At 40.2% G+C, this 17244-nt stretch overlaps 1 protein-coding gene across 3 annotated transcripts in view; it reads right to left on the reverse strand.

Moving 5' to 3' along the window:
* Positions 1-8165: 8165 nt before the first annotated feature.
* Positions 8166-17244, reverse strand: part of GALNT13 (polypeptide N-acetylgalactosaminyltransferase 13) — a 251043-nt gene continuing 241964 nt past the window's right edge. The window contains exon 12 of one of the 3 annotated variants that reach the window (XM_060777134.2): positions 8166-14368. In XM_060777134.2, the coding sequence (XP_060633117.1) occupies positions 14228-14368 (141 nt within the window). In that variant the 3' untranslated portion in view covers positions 8166-14227. The remainder of the gene's footprint in view (positions 14369-17244) is intronic. The other 2 variants (XM_060777115.2, XM_060777107.2) reach the window with 2 other exon arrangements.

Genomic DNA, 17244 nt, shown 5'->3' on the forward strand with positions numbered 1-17244 from the left:
GTCACCAAGGCTATAGAATAAACTCTTTGAGATACACATACTACAATAAATGTTGCAAAAAATAGTGACATGAGACATGAATGCTCAAACTAATTTAGTGCAACAATCCCAGACTCTGTAATTTGAAGACCAAAACTTGAGATCTAGTGACAACTCCTTGTGATGTCACTGGGGATAGACTATCATGATGTTGCAGGAATGTTACAAGGAGATGCCCCGAATGAGCTTATTAACCATGGTATATCAAATATCAACCATAACTGTAAAGAGTGTGCCATGCAAATAAAAATATTGCATTTCAGGCAAGGCTTTTACCCTGAGATTTCTCCTTCTTGCGTTGATGAATGGGAGAAAGAGGTCCAGGCCATGAGATGTGGAAAATCTTTTTAAAAGTATTTTCTCTAATAACATTTTACACTTTTTTTCAGTTTTCTAAGAAAAAGTGTTCAATACAGGCATAGGCATACCCAAGCCTGTGGGCCAGATGTGTCCCCTTGCCTGTTTTTCTGATCCCGGAACAAGCCGCGTGTCACAGCCTCCTGCCGAGAGGGGCTGGATCTCTTAGCACCGGCTCAAGCAAGGCAAGGCAAGGCGAGGCGAGGCGAGGCGAGGCGAGGCAGACAGGGCAGGTGTTAGGGAAAAGTACCCAGAACTATAGCAGAGCATCCAAAATACAAACAGGGCACTTAAAGTTGAGCATCAGCTCACAGCTAACAAAGCATGAAGTGATGTGTGATGTGGCTTTAAAGAATTTAGAGCTTAGGCAGACAAAGATGCAGAGTCCAGTCTTAAAAATCACAAAAGGTTTATTTATAATAATTAAGAACTAACTACATTTCTTCATGGTAAAGAACTGGATCTGAGCTACTCTAACACCCATCTCTTTTAAGATTTCAAAGAGAGGGGGAAAACATCATTCACTACATCTCTCTTGACACAGAGAGAGAGAGAGATCTCAAAGCACGTACAACGATGTGAGAAACACAAGGCAAGGTAAAGGCTTGCAGTAGAAAAGTATGCATTCCCCACAACCAATCAGAATGAGAGCAGAAACAGAGAAGAGAGAAGAAATAGATACATTCCCAACTGTCATACAGGAGACATGGGGGAAGGGAAACCCTTGGTCTATTTTAAGATAACTAAACTGGTCCTCATTGAGGACTGCAGACTTGAGCAGTGTGGGGTTGATATCCAACAGAAAAGGAAAAGGGAAGGGGGTGGAAGAGGCCAGGGAGGGAGCAAGCGCTGCCGAACATGCCTTCACTCTTCTCCACCTCCCTCCCCTCCTACCTTATGCACTCTTGCCCCTCCCTTTTCCCTCATGTTCTCTTGCCTTCCCCCCCCCCCCATGCCAACCAATCTTGGCCTCCCATCATGTGCCAACCTTAGCCCCCTGATTACCAGCACGGCCCAGCATGCTACCCCCTTTCTAAAAAGTTTGCCTATGCCTACTCTATCATATTCCAAAGATAATGTTCAGTATTAGCTATTGAAAAATATAAAGGACACACAGACTGGAACTGTTTACTATTGAACCTAGATCTGTGTGTCATTTCTTTGCTTGTCAGCCCTAAACAAGCAATTCAAAAATTGCATGCTGCTAATAAAGACTGCATTTGGCATCTTGAGTCCAGAGTGTGAAATAATATAATCAGAGTTTGTCATTGTTCATTATATTATCCATTATAATGATCCCTTTTTGTTCAAAGGCATGCTGAAGTGGACTCACTTTGTCTCTCGCCCCTGATCCCTTCAGTTTCCTGGGACAGATTTAATTTACACTCCATTCATGAATTAATCTTTTATTTTCCCAATAGCTTTTTTGTGAGCAGGAATTATCCTTTCAAATCAGAATACGGAAAATAGTTTCATTTTTAAGACTTAAATTATTAACATAAATTGTCAGTTATGTGTTAATTTTAAACATGGAAATGTGACAAGATGTCGTATTTTTCCATATTTTTATGTAATCAGAGGGCATTGTTACAAAGCGGTAGATGAAAACCAGGACTAATCATTCTGATTATTACTTTATATAAGTATCAACATTTATATCTCTGGCTGTTCACAGGGAAAGAAAGAGAACATTGCCCATCTTTTAAAACGATTTCCACTCCCTTGAACAGTGTATGTGCCTCTGGTGCTTATAAATTTAAATGAATTGTTTATCAAAAGGTTTATTTTGCTAAATGTCTATGAAAATATTTGTATAATCTGCCTTATAAATAGTTACTTAAGTATACCTAAGCATCATGAATATATACCAAGAAATCACATGAACTTGAGTCTAGTATAGAAGTAGAATTACTTTTCCGTCATCTAAAACTCCTACTCCCCTTGTTGCTGCATCACAACCCATTTTTCAAATTTGAGGATCTCAAAAACCAACTTTTGCCTGTTCTCCAGTTAATTAATCCTCTGCCATCCCAGGTTTTCAGATACTTTAAACATGTTTCAGTTCCTCTTTGCTCCTTCCACTTTCTTCCTTTTGTCCTCAACTTACTTCCACAACTGCAGATTGAATTCAAAGTGCAAAAGAAGTTTGAGCTCAATTAATTCAGCAAAGGCAAAAGTAGAGATGGGTTAGAATCCCTTTCTCTTAGGGCTTGTCTACTTACCCCAGCCTTTACTTTTTACTTACTTAGGCGATCCCTCGTTGGACAAGTAAGATGGTCTTCCATTATGGATTTCCCTGTGGGTCCGTATGTGGCTGTGGAGCCCTATTCTTGCTCTGCATCTTCTTCCGCAGTGGGGGCATTGGTTTCCAGGTGGAAGGCGGTCCCGGTCGGGGTTGGCTTGACGCGCCTTCCTCCTGGCACGTTTCTCTCTTTCACCCTCCACTCGTACCTCCTCAAATTCTGCAGCACTGCTGGTCACAGCTGTCCTCCAGCTGGAGCGCTCAAGGGCCAGGGCTTCCCAGTTCTCAGTGTCTATGCCAGAGTTTTTAAGGTTGGCTTTGAGCCCATCTTTAAATCTCTTTTCCTGTCCACCAACGTTCCGTTTTCCGTTCTTAAGTTCGGAGTAGAGCAACTGCTTTGGGAGACGGTGGTCAGGCATCTGGACAACATGGCTGGCCCAGCGGAGTTGATGTTGGAGGACCATTGCTTCAATGCTGGTGGTCTTTGCTTCTTCCAGCACACTGACGTTTGTCCGCTTGTCTTCCCAGGAGATTTGCAGGATTTTCCGGAGGCAGCGCTGATGGAAACGTTCCAGGAGCTGCATGTGACGTCTATAGACAGTCCACGTCTCACAGGCATATAGCAGGGTTGGGAGGACAATAGCTTTATAAACAAGCACCTTGGTATCCCTACGGATGTCCCGGTCCTCAAACACTCTCTGCTTCATTCTGGAAAATGCTGCACTTGCAGAGCTCAGGCGGTGTTGTATTTCGGCGTCGATGTTGACTTTGGTGGAGAGGTGGCTGCCAAGGTAGCGGAAATGGTCCACATTTTCTAATGTGACACCATTAAGCTGTATTACTGGCATTGGAGAGGGATTGGCTGGCGACTGCTGGAATTGGTTTTCTCAATGTTCAGTGACAGGCCGAGCTTCTCATATGCTTCTGCGAAGGTGTTTAGAGTGGCTTGTAGATCTTCTTCTGAATGCGCACAGACGACATTGTCATCAGCATACTGGAGTTCTATAACAGCTGTTGTTGTAACCTTGGTTTTGGCTTTCAGTCTGCTGAGGTTGAATAGCTTGCCATCTGTCCGATAGATTATTTCCACTCCGGTGGGAAGCTTCCCATCAACAAGGTGAAGTATCATAGCGATGAAGATGGAGAATAGTGTTGGGGCAATAACACATCCCTGTTTGACACCTGATTCCACCTTAAATAGGTCACTTTGGGAGCCACTGCTGTCCAAGACTGTTGCCATCATGTCATCATGGAGGAGCCGCAGGATGTTCACAAATTTGTTTGGGCACCCGATTTTTTGGAGGATGGTCCAGAGAGCGCTGCGATTCACTGTGTCGAATGCCTTTGCAAGGTCGATGAATGCCATGTACAGAGGTTGGTTTTGTTCTCTGCATTTTTCTTGGAGCTGTCTTGCAGTGAAGATCATGTCCACGGTTCCTCTGGAGGGGCGGAAGCCATTCTGGGATTCTGGGAGGGTGTCTTCTGAGAGGGGCAGAAGGCGGTTTGCAAGGATTCTTGCGAGGATTTTCCCAGCGGAGGTTAGAAGGGAGATACCTCGATAGTTTCCGCAGTCTGTTCTTTCCCCTTTTTTGAAGAGGATGATGATGGTGGCGTCCTTGAAATCTGCTGGGATTTTCTCGGTCACCCACACTTTTTCTATGAGCTGGTGGAGTTGGTGTGTCAGCTCAGGTCCTCCCTCTTTAAAGATTTCAGCAGGGATCCCATCTGGTCCACTGGCTTTGTTATTCTTCTGTTGGCTGATGGCATTGCTGACTTCTTCCAAACTAGGCAGTGCTGCAAGCTCGTCCCTGGTTTGTTGTTGCGGGATTTGTGAGAGGACCTCTTCGGCCACATTGGAGCTGCGGTTCAGGAGGCTTTGGTAGTGTTCTTTCCAACGTAGTGCAATTGAGTTTTGGTCCTTCAGGAGTTTGGTTCCGTCTGATGAGCGTAGAGGCTGTATCCCATGGTTTCTTGGTCCATAGATAACCTTTGTGGCTTTGAAGAATCCCTGAGCATCATGGGTATCTGCCAGGTGTTGGATTTCTTCAGCCTTCTTTGTCCACCAGATGTTCTTGAGTTCTCTTGTCCTTCTTTGGACCTCAGCTTTTGCACTGGCATAGATCTTTTTCTTAGCAACACAGTTGATGTCTCTCTGCCATGCTTGGAAGGCTTTCCTTTTCTTGTCAATTAGCTGTTGGATCTCGATGTCATTTTCATCAAACCAGTCTTGATGTTTCTTGGCTTGGTATCCAATAGTTTCTTCGCAGGCTTGGATGATGGAGGTCTTCAGTTTGTTCCAATGTTCCTCGACACTTTCGGGGTGTACTGTGGGTAGATGGTTCTTGAGTGCTGTTTGGAGATGGGCTCGCCTGGAGGGCTCCTGAAGGGCTTGGGTGTTCATTTTGCGCCTTGTCTTCCTTCCTTGGAGTCTGCGCTTGGGGGCAATCTTGAGAGCCATCGAGGATTGAATTAGCCTGTGGTCAGTCCAGCAGTCGTCAGCACCTGTCATGGCTCTTGTGAGGAGCACATCACGGCGGTCTCTGGCGCGTGTGATTACATAGTCTAAGAGGTGCCAATGCTTTGACCGGGGGTGCTTCCATGATGTCTTGAACTTGTTTTTCTGGCGGAAGAGTGTGTTGGTGATGACAAGGTTGTGCTCTGCACATTTGGTGAGAAGCAGGATGCCATTTGAGTTGCTGTTTCCAACCCCGTCTTTTCCGATGGTCCCTGGCCACAGGTCGAAGTCTCGCCCGACTCTTGCATTGAAGTCCCCCAGGAGGATGATTTTGTCCTCCTTAGGTATCTCCGATAGGACGGTATCCAGCTGACAGTAGAATTTCTCCTTGATGTCTTCGTCAGCATCTAGTGTTGGTGCATAGGCACTTATGATGGTTGCCCGTTGGTTTTTGGCAAGGTCGATTCGGAGGGTTGAGAGTCGTTCGTTGATGCCAGTGGGTGCTTCGGACAGATGTTTCACCAGATTATTCCTGATGGCAAAGCCAACTCCGTGCATTCTTTGGTCTTTTTCGGGCAGTCCCTTCCAGAAGAAGGTGTAGCCTCCTTTTTCTTCCTTCAGCTGTCCCTCTCCTGCTCTCCGGGTCTCCTGAAGGGCTGCTATGTCGATGTTGAAGCGTCCCAGCTCCCTTGCAATGATGGCAGTTCTGCGTTCGGGGCGTACCCCAGCCACTCATAATGTGAATGGACCACTGACTGTTTTCATGAGACACAGACGCTTTCAGTAAGTATTGTCAGATTTTCGGGTCTGTGTTTGCCCTACTTTTAGCAAAATTGGGGAATACTCCAGAGATTGCTAGAATCTCTGGAGTACCTTGTGGTTTGGGAGGAGTCTGGACAGTGAGATTGGTTCTTATTTGGACTGGTCTAGACTGGATACTAGCATCACTTCCCTTACTCTATGCTCATCAGCCTAGGGGAAGAAAATGAATCAATTCCATGTTGTTTCCATCAGTGCTTGTGGCTAGCCACAAAGCTCTGTCGAAGTTTCTGGCCATTGTGGGCAACTTTGATCTCCCCTACTTCTTGTTGATCAGCAGAGGAGCTCCATGACTAGCTAGGAATTGTGGCGGGGACACAGAAGAGGTTGACAGCTTAGCAGATGTGGTTGTGAGTGAAAAAGTGATTTACACAATGCACCTGAGATTCAGTACATATGTGTCAAATTCAGGGCTGCTTTGGGGCAGATTAAACACCAAACTAAAATGTCTGGTGTAGACACAGTCTTCACAGGTGCATTTCATGAGTACTTCAGAAAGTTCATTCTCCATGGTTGTTCCCAAACTGTGGAACTCTCTTTCGCTGGAGGCCCAGCTGGCCCTCTATCTGCTACACTTCCACTGGCAGGAAAAGATGTTTTATTCAGGTAGGCTTTGGAAATTTAATTATGGAGTAGTAGTATACATATAAAAAGTCATGTGCTGTATTTTTAGTATTTTTCAATTTTTTGCCATATATTATGTTTCAATATATTTATAATCATCTTTTAAAAACTAATATTGATATTTCTTTTTTTTACTTTTGTAAAATAAAATTTTATTTTTAAATCATTGTAAGTTGTCTCAAATCTCATCTTGGAAGAAAGGTGGGATACAAATTCAATAAAAACAAACATATAAATCAATGAAATATTGTAAGTCTGTTTGCTCAGGCATATGCTAACTGCAGCACCCTCTCCTAGCTTATGTGTTCTCATTAGTAACTTTTGACCTCTTGACCACACACTGATGTTGCTTGGCCACACATGTCCTGATATCAATCTATAAAATGATGGAGTGGGTATACATTTGTATACTTTGGTTACAGTTCCTTTGATAACTGGGAATTGAATGAAGATCTCAATGAAAAGCACTGCTTTAAGGTTATGGAGAGCTGAGTGTAAAACAACTTATACAATTCTGTGAGTGTATGAAAAACACTGAATTGAATCAGCACTTCTTGGTTAGAAGGAATGTACACTCTCAACAGAGAAGCCCCCAGTTGCTGAGTGGGTTAAACCCTTGTGCCGGCAGGACTGAAGACAAACAGGTTGCAGGTTCGAATCCAGGGAGAGTGCATGAGCTTCCTCTGTCAGCTCCAGCTCCTCACGCAGGGACATGAGAGAAGCCTCCAACAAAGATGGTAAAACATCAAAACATCTGGGTGTCCCCTGGGAAAACGTCCCTGCAGACGGCCAATTTTCTCACACCAGAAGTGACTTGCAGTTTCTCAAGTCGCTCCTGACATGACAACAACAAAAAAACAACAACAAAAACACACAGACAAGAATGCATCTACACTGTAGAATTAATGCAGTTTGAAATCAATTTAATTGTCATGACTCAATGTTATAGAATCCTGGGAATTCTAGTTGGGTGCCACACCAGGTTTCTTCTATATAGGTGCTGAAATCTGGCCTGAAACTGGCTCGATGTCAGTTTGACTAGAAAACATTCAATCCAATCTCCAACACGAATCCAGCTGGAAACAGTATGATTAAAAAACTCGCGAGAAATTTCAAATTGACACATGAAGTCCACTGAAGGACAGCTGAGTATAAATACTGCAGAGATGTCAATTGAAAAATACACAGTCTTTATGCAGATAGGGCTAACACTGAAGCAGTGTGTGAGAGAGAACCAAGATACACAGCTCAGCGTGAAAGGAAACCACTGCCGTCTCATGGGAGCACTCGATTGCTGTCTCTTGTTGTGCCTGGCTGTACTCAAGCACCAAGAAGCTGATTTCAGCAGAAGGTAGGAAAAATAATAATGGATTAGCTTGATTCGCAGTCAGCAAATCTTGGTGGCCACCATGGTAGCTTCCAGCCAGTTTGTAGGGTGCCTGTATAGGCATTCCAAAGGGAACCAGATGTGTTAAATCCACATTCTGGCTGGACTAATTGACTACATAGAAACAGCCTTACACTCCATATTCTTCACTCATTGAGAATTTTTCAGAGTACACTTGGACAAGGAATAGATTGATGTAAAGTGCTATTGCTGGCCCACAACAAAAACAAGTCACACTAGAATAAAACTAAACTGGCATATTTTATTTCTACAAAATGTATAAATATTTAAAATTTACAGCAGAGTTAACATTTAATAACTGTTACAACATCTGAAATGGTGTAATTCTTGATCTGCAGCCCACTGCTATAAATGTAATAATTATATTTGTGACCTAGGTGCTGACTTTAGGAAAGTTCATGAACAATTCCTCAAGCAAAGGCTCTCAGTCTAACACAGGAAATGCATGTCCAAAACTGTAATTTTAAAGGACCACCTTGTATATCTTTTAGGCATACACTAAAGATGTTTTATATACACCTAAAATTGTGGACATGTGACATATGAACATGCATATCACACAAGTATAACCATCAGAAGACAAGGATTGCTGTGGCTCCCTGTTCGAGTATACTTGAAACAAACCCGGATTTGCCACCCTGTAATACATAGTATGGCTCAAATGGAGATTGAACACTGATGCTGAGAAGGGGCCCTACTTGTAAAGAAATGTACTTATCCAAATTTTCCAAAAACCTATTGTTTATAGGGAAAATAGACTTTAATATACCTGCAACAATGAAATTGGGATTTCAGAAGCATATGTGTATGTCTGAAAAATATTTTTACACTACTAATGCACATAACCTAATTTAAAACACATTGCTGGTGTTCATTCAACACCTTGAGATTAAACACTAGCTTATATTGAGCAGGAGTTTAGATGTGGTGTAATCTCACCAGATGTGTTCATACAGTAATAGCAGCAGACTTTTTATCTATTCCATACATCAAAATACAAGAGAAGGTGCATGATGGTTAAGTCAAATACATTTGGAATTTGCAAGCTGTTGCATCACAATGATTTACAGTTCTTATGTCCCATTGAAACTACAAATGTGTTCAAATTTTCCAGTTTATTGTTATGCAGAAGGATTTAGAAGACAGTGACATTATAAAATTCTATTTCATATACATCCCTTAGACCAGGAGTGACAATTGTGTTGTCCTCCAGATATTGCTGGTCTGCAACTGCTATTATTTCTGACTGTTGACTATTTTGGCTATAGCTGATAGTATTTGTAGTTCAACAGCACCTGGGGGGCACACTACCCAGCCATGATATGAACTAATACAATCTAATATGTAGTTTTACAAATAAGTATCTTCACCAGTATTTGCTTCATCTGAAAATGTACTCAGCATCCAAAAATGAGATGCAGCTAAAATGTATATGATCAGATATGATCTTCATTACTTTGAAGGAGAAGAAAGTAAAACCTCAGACCATCTTGGTTAGCAGTACTGTACTTATCTCTTTCAACACATTACTGAATTAATTTTCAATTACATAAAAATATAATGTTTGGGTTTCAAGAGTGCAGAAGTACTCCTGAAGATAAAGTGAAGATAAAGTCCTGTTCAAGCACTTTACCTTAATCAGGTGGACCAGGGACAGAGAATTTGTAGCCCTCTACATATTATTAGACCTTAATTCCCAACATTCCCCACTATTAGTTGTGTTAGCTAGACTGATGCCAGCTGCAAGTCACTAACAACCGAGAGGTTGCATGTTCCCCATCCCCAGAGTAGATAAATGTAAGAGATGTGGCTCACCACACTGTTTGTGCCCCAATGTCCTTGTGTATACTAGACCCACTTCCCTATGTTAGAATGGCAAAATCTGCAGCAGTATTCCACTCATGTTAGTTTGGATGTAGAAGCCTCCACTGTTAAGGCTTCTAATCACAAGTGGTTCAAATGAACTTAGTCCTCTTCATTCAACACATAGGAATTGAGAGGATAATGAGTCAGAAAGGTTAGTCAGGGTCAAAGATAGAAATTTGCTGAATTTAGGATCAAGTTAGATAGTAGATGAGTGCATGCGCGAGATATGCAATTTAGATATATTAAATAAATAATCTGTAACTTTATGTACAATTTCTGTTTAATAGCTCATTATTTTTTGTATTGTATACTTAAGGAAGTTAGCGTTCAGATACACAGTGTCTGGAGACTGTAGTTAAAGAAAGTGGGAGATAAGATGAATAAGGTCTTGCACAGCAACCATGGAGGCTATCTAGAAGATCACTATATGGAATGTCAAACCAGTGGAACAGGTTGAGGTCCACACATAGATAGAATATACCTAATTGCTTTTACTTAGGTTAATTTGTCTTAGAATTTATACAGCTAGCCCTCCCTCTTCAAGAAATAATGAGGTTTACAGGGATGAGGCACCTTTTGCTACTTCATTTATACTACTGGGTGGACCCTCATGATATTCGTGTCAAAAATAGTCCTCTAGTTTTAAATTTGTCATTTAATAAAACAAACAAAATCTTTGGGGTTTTATATATTTTTTGACATTTTAGAAATGCTGTACAGATATTAAGTCCTACAGATGGGGAAATATCAAGGCGCAAATTTTAATTCTTGGACTGCATTTTGTAGATGCTTTCAAGTTTATCGATTTCCTTTCAAAACAATTAATTAAAGGCTAACTTTTTATTGGCCTTCAAAATACTGAGCAAAGGAACCCCAAGCCGAGATGACAATCTTTTAAAAATAATATAACTTTCAACAGTTTGCTAAGGCCATATAGCAATACAATAGGAGAAGCACATTAGAGACAAAAGCCCATAATTGCTCTGTAGGAGGGACTGGGTGAGCACTTGACACAGCTCCACCTGGCAAAGTTTTCATTTTTATTAAAAATAGGTCAAGGCGAACACAGACATTCACAAGGAAGCTCTTTGCCTTGATTTTGCTCACAACTCATAATTGCATTTTCGTCTGATTATTCTAGGTAGGGTTAGCTCAACATGGTTATGAAAGATAACAAGTGGCAGAAGAAGCATCCATTGAAAATGAAAGAATCTTATGAATCTTTCTTCCAGTGGGAAAGTATGGAATGCTATAGCTGAATGCCAGGAAATATTACAACATTGCACTTTTAAAACTAAACCCTCCAAGAACCCATTCAAAGGTTTCTGAGTTCTGAACAACAAAATCTGAAAAAATTGCCTTTCCTGAACAGATGTCCTATTTTCTAAGGTCACACAATCAATGCCTTGAAACAGCATGTTGTGTTCTGAATCCTCCTTGTTCACCTAATGTGATCTTACAATCATTAGCTTCAACTTCATGAAAACATGTAATTTCTACTTCATCATACAATACAATTAAATGTGTTTCACCATGTTCAATGGGATTTGTCCCATTGAAGCATTAATGACTGGTTTTGCTGTTGTTTACTTATTCAGAAAGAATACCCTTTAACTTTATGGGAAACATACCTTTCAAAGGTTGTGAAGCAGATAGCTCATTGGACTGAAGTTCTTAATGAAGCCTGAATACTGTTTCTGGAGTTATGAAGAGCAATATCAAAAGATAAAGTGGAGTAAACTATGCCTAAGACAACAAAAGAGATTTTGCTACTAAAGAAGATCACGCCAGGACAATGTTTTTGGACTTAAACCAGCAAATCTGGCAGCAGGACTTAGACTAGAGGTTTATTTAGTCTACCCTTGCCTTTGACACTGCGACACCCCATTAAAATTACGTCAGAAGATGTGCTTTTCTGCTTCCTGCATGAGAGTGAAAAGATAGTTTCCCTTCAGAAAAAAAATCTGCAATGCACAAATATGTGCAAAATTAGTTCCTTTTCTATTCTCATCTACCCAACCTTTCAAAGAACTTGCTCATTGTTTGGACCATGTCTGTGATTCCATGAAACATGAATCTGAAGAGACTCCATCAATGATTTTCTTACTTTCAGTTAACACAATGGAAGAAACCTGAAGGCAAACCCCAACTACCACTCTAGAGTTGAAAAACTGCTGGTTTCCTTATGTTGTAGGCACAGAGCCTCCCTACATTTACCAAAATGTTGTGACAGCATTTAGAATAAAAAAAAAGAACAAAGGGTTTTATCTCCCAGTGTACCTCTGTGCAGTATGCAACTCTAGGATTATAGTACAGACAATAGAAAATAATGGGACTGCTGTTATGTCTTTTTACTAGGAAATGTTTTGGGACCTGTCAGTCCTTGACAATATATCCCTAACCTTTATTACTGAGACAAGCTTGTAAAGATTCCAATAATGGTACTAGAAAGACCAAAGTATTGTTTAGGCCAGGAATTCCCAAATTGGGTCTGACCTTCAAACCCTCTGTGACGATGTGTCTTGAGTTTCTGCTGTTTTCCCAATGCCAACATGGGCAAGACTTGGACTGCAGTTTGTTGGAAAAGTAGATGCAGAGCACTGCTACTTGATATTTAAAATATAACTCAAGCCCATAGCCAACTTAAAATGAAGAGGCCCAGAAAAAGACTTTCAAGGCAGAACAACAACCTCATGTTTTATGAGATTTTTCCTACTTAGAGAAAAGGAGAGGCACTTCTCCAAACATTACTACAATAACAATGAAGTTCTTCTAAAAGGTTGTCGCCATCAATGCTGTCAATCCAAATCAGGGTCCTTAGCACAAGCATTATTTTTCCAAGTTCCAGAAAATTTATTGTATGGGGATATGGACTAGCTTATCTTTCCTTACTGTCTCCCAGGTGTTCCCTGAGAATGACACGTTAAAAGTATCGTGTCACGTTAAAAGTATCCCAGTAGCTTGGACTACCAATTTCAACTGACCCTGTATAAGAATACCACCAAAGTTAGATCTTTCATTTGAGTAACTTGTTCTTGAGATCAGATAAAGAAGAGATCCTTGCTTTGCCTTACCTCACACATTATCTAATCAGCAAATGTCACATCGAGTTATCCAAAGGTTATCTGCTTTGCCTTTATCCTTTTCTGTGCCATAGGAATATCTGGGCACAGACTAGGTCATCTGTCTCTGACTTATTTCCCCTCTACCTTTGAATCAGATTATTGGTCTGTTTATATAGATAGATGTTTTGCCATTGACCCTACTAAGCTGTGATACTAAGCTCTCACTCTATATATTTTACTTTCCTAGTACATTGTAATGGTGACTGGATGAAAGAGATGGGGTAATAGGCACATACAAATTCCAGACAACTAATATTACTAAAGAAAACTATATGGCATATTTTATTCCCAGGAAGAGTGTGTATGTGTATGAAATCTTCTCCCAAAGCCCACAGCCTGGTGTTGAAATGAAGAGAAACAGCCCAGATTTTCAAAAGGGAAAGGGAGCTAATTTAACTTGAATTTAAATGGCTAGTATAAAACTGCCATATTTTCAAGCAAGTCAAAAGAATCTGAATGGCATTATTATTTTTCACAATGGATTACAGTTTGGCAGTGGTATCTGGGGATACTATCAATTCTGTGACACAGAATTGATAAAATCTGGTCACAGACTAGATCATCTTTCTCTGACTTCTACTCCATTACAGTAGCTCTCACTGGTATTTTAGTTTTATATCCCATCTATTAGCATATTCTTCAATAAGTATTGTTGATTTTACCAAGAAAAAAAAAGAATGGCACCTTCTTCCTGATAATATACATGAAAAACCTCTGTTATATACAGCAAATTTACCGTTCAGAAATCCTCTCAGCTGAGCTATTCACTGGTTATGGCTGACTAAAAACCTAATGATTCCTTTGTTGCCATGAAGGACCGGCCAGTACACACACATCACCTTAATGAAACAAATGATATAGTCTTTCACAATGCAAGTTAATTTCATAAGGCATTTAACATTGTCACTTTCAAGCAACATTACATGACAGAACCAACAGCAAGCCCACTCCCCCACCCCCAAGATCTTGGAGTTTAGCCTTGTAATGTTTCTCATGAGTCTGATCTCCTCTTGAATATGTCCTGATAACAGTGTATGTCATGGTATATTAAAGCGCTCATGTGTTCAGCTGAATGAGTAAAAAATTTCTAGGGGAAAAAGTGCAAACATGCTTTTAAGCAATTAAAAAAAGTTTTTCCAACAAGTGGGCTTTTAACCAAGCATTCAAAACCTTTCACTTCACCAACAGGAGAAAATGAATGTATCTCCTTTTGCCTGATGTAAATGAGTGAAGTACAAGTGGTCTAGAACCTTTCAAGGCCTGAGGAAACGCCGCAAGTCTCTCCCTTGACTTTAGGCACCCAAGGTCATGTTACGGAGCAGCCACTGCTGGGACCGGCTTTCGCTGCAATCTTTCATGGTAGGAACCATTTTGTCATCTTCAGCTGGTTCGTCAAGACACTGGTTGCTGTTCACATGTCTCAAGGTAAGCCGCTGCAAAACAAAAACAAAAAACAAACACAGTCAACATGAGGAAGATGGTAAGTTTTGGACAGTATATGTATTTCTCCAGAAACTACGTATACCTTGTCATGGGAAGAAATCACATTCAACATTATTCCTATATGGCCCAGTATTTCTCTTTTGTGTACTACAGTCTCAGAAAACAAAGGAGATGTGCAGCTGTGGCTCCCGATATGGGAAAGTAATTTCAAAAAGGATCTTACAATGACTGGAAGCAGTGACTGGTCAAAGTTTAGGAATATGTTTGTACCTATTACAAGGGCACTTCTCAGCCAGCCTGGTAAAAATAGCAAGCTCACAAGTCTTATTAGAGGAAACAAACAGCTTATACTCTACCTTTACCACAATCGTCTTCATAGCAAAGTTTTTCAAAAGGTGCCTCCTAGTTCTTTCTGATTTATGCCTACCTAAGACAAACTTACTATGGTATGTTTTCGGCAAGATGTATCCAGAGGGAAATTCTCATTACCTTCCTGTAAAGCTGAAAATGTGTGACTTGTCCAATGTCACCAGTGCATTTCCATGGCCGAGTACAGATTTGAACTAGTTCAAAGTCCTAGTCCGACATTCACAAGATCTCCATATTAAATTAACTCAAATGCTATCACAGTATTGATAGTTCATTTCTTCTGAGTGGAAACACAGGAGAAAACAAGATCTGGCTCTCTGTGGGTTTTAAGGAGCACATCCGCTCTGTATGGTATAATCTGGTGCAATGAAAAAAGAATATCTGATAGTCTGTAGTTTTGTTTTGAAGTGGTCACTATCTGTTTATTCTTGTGTGTCTTTTTTGTACCCGAGGCTGTCTTTTCACCTACTCAGGAAAGGATATACTTTTTTAAAGATTCTGAATAAAAAACAGTAGACATATGGTATACATTTACTACAAAATTATTCCTGTATAGAATTAATTCTAGGTGACATACCACCATCTGCAACTATTGGGATAACTATTCTACATTTAAAGAGCTGGAAAATATTCAGAATAAATATTAGCACAGAACAGTATAACTCTCTAAAGATGGTTTCAGATTAAAGATTAGCATAAATTTAATTGAACGGTTGTAAACTGAGAATGTCAAAAACACAAATGAATGGGGGGAATGCACCAAAATGCTCAAAAATGTAAGGGATATGGAAGATTTTTTACATGTATGATAATACGATAATATATCATAATATATTAGCATACTGAAGTACACTGTTAGATGGATTTGTGACCTTTTTTTTTTCCTTAGAAGAAAACGGTTCTAGAAAGCACCTTACTATTTCCATTGTCTTGTAATGTATTTCCGCTTGTCATCTATCTTCTGAGTCCAATCAGACTATAAATTCAGAGGCTACTAAAAGAACTGTATTTTTCTCAATGTCTCAAAGTCATAATTTCTTCCTTGATATTTTTTCTGATATTCACCCCATATCCTTTGATACCCCCCAGCTGTCATTGTCCAAGTGATGAATTATTTCATAAACTGTCACCCCCCCCCCCAAAAAATGTAAAAATAAATGCAAAATTATTTCCCTTTTCCTGAACAGATCTTATTGAAATCTATTCCCCATATCTTCACTTTAAAAAATATGAAAAATGGCCAGCTCCTCCAGTATGGAGGAATGATCTCCTTTAACTAACTTGTAACTCACCCACATACCATATCACTGATTTCTTTGTTAAGAGAAGTATCATGGTTTTGGCTGGCTGAGCCTCTTCTGCTTATGGACTTTGTGAGAGAAAATAAAGGGAGAAGCAACATATCAAGTCTTGTTCTAAAAATATAATGCTCAGTAGAACAGCTATAAATTTGTTATTGCTTATGATTAGATTCGTTTAGTTCAAGAACTGTGCTGCATCAAGCGATCTAAGAAAACTTCTGGATCCTTGTAGGGTCCAGAAGCATGCCTAGGAGTGGATGGTGGTGGATGTGGGAATGTAACGAATAGATGAAAATTTTTGTCATGTCTGACAAAAAAAGGGTGCTTGGATAAACTGAGACCTGCCAAGAAAATGTGAGATTTTTCTCCCTCCTATAAATGTAAAAAAGTGTTGTTTTTTTTTCGTATAAAAACGTTATGCACAAATTATTTTGAATAAAAAATGCATTTTATTCCAAATATATTTTTGTGCAAAACCCACTGGGTGCCTTGGGCAAGTCACATCTTCTTGGCCTCAGAGGAAGAAGCAAACCCCTCTGAGCAAATCTTGCCAAGAAACCCCATGATTGGTCCATCTTAGGGTATCATAAGTCAGACACAACTTGAAGACACACAACAACAACAACAACAACAACAACAACAACAACAACAAAACACAAAATACTTGTTAACTTTATTTTTTCTCCCCGAGTTTTTACTATAAGGTCTTGTAGGAGTAGGAGTGGGATTGGTTACTTGGCAGGGCCACTATACAGCTGTGACTTTACATAACTTGATAGATTAGTTGTTGTAACAGAAACATGAAGTCACAAGCTTCTTCATAGTTTATAATGGGACAGACAACACACAGGTCATGGACAACATGAGACTCCAAGAGTTATTGTGGTTCCACCATGCTGACCTTCTGTGACTGCACCACTGGACATTCTACCACATTTCAAAAGCTCTGTTATTCACACTCCTGTTCTTGTTTCTGCCTCTTCTGCAATTATAAACTTTCTCCAAATATGTGTCAAATGCCTTACTTGCCTTCCCTCTTCCCATTCCTTCACATTGGCTTCTGGTTCTTAGTTTCTTCTGAGCAATGCCTTACTGCAACCTGCCACACCAAACATCTGAGCTATGGAACAATTTCAGTAGCAGTGGCCAAGGAATGTGGACTGTAATGTTGAAGAATTAATATGGGGGCAGATATG

Source organism: Anolis sagrei, chromosome 1 (genome assembly GCF_037176765.1).
Source record: "Anolis sagrei isolate rAnoSag1 chromosome 1, rAnoSag1.mat, whole genome shotgun sequence".
In the NCBI taxonomy this organism is placed as follows: Eukaryota; Metazoa; Chordata; class Lepidosauria; order Squamata; family Dactyloidae; genus Anolis; species Anolis sagrei.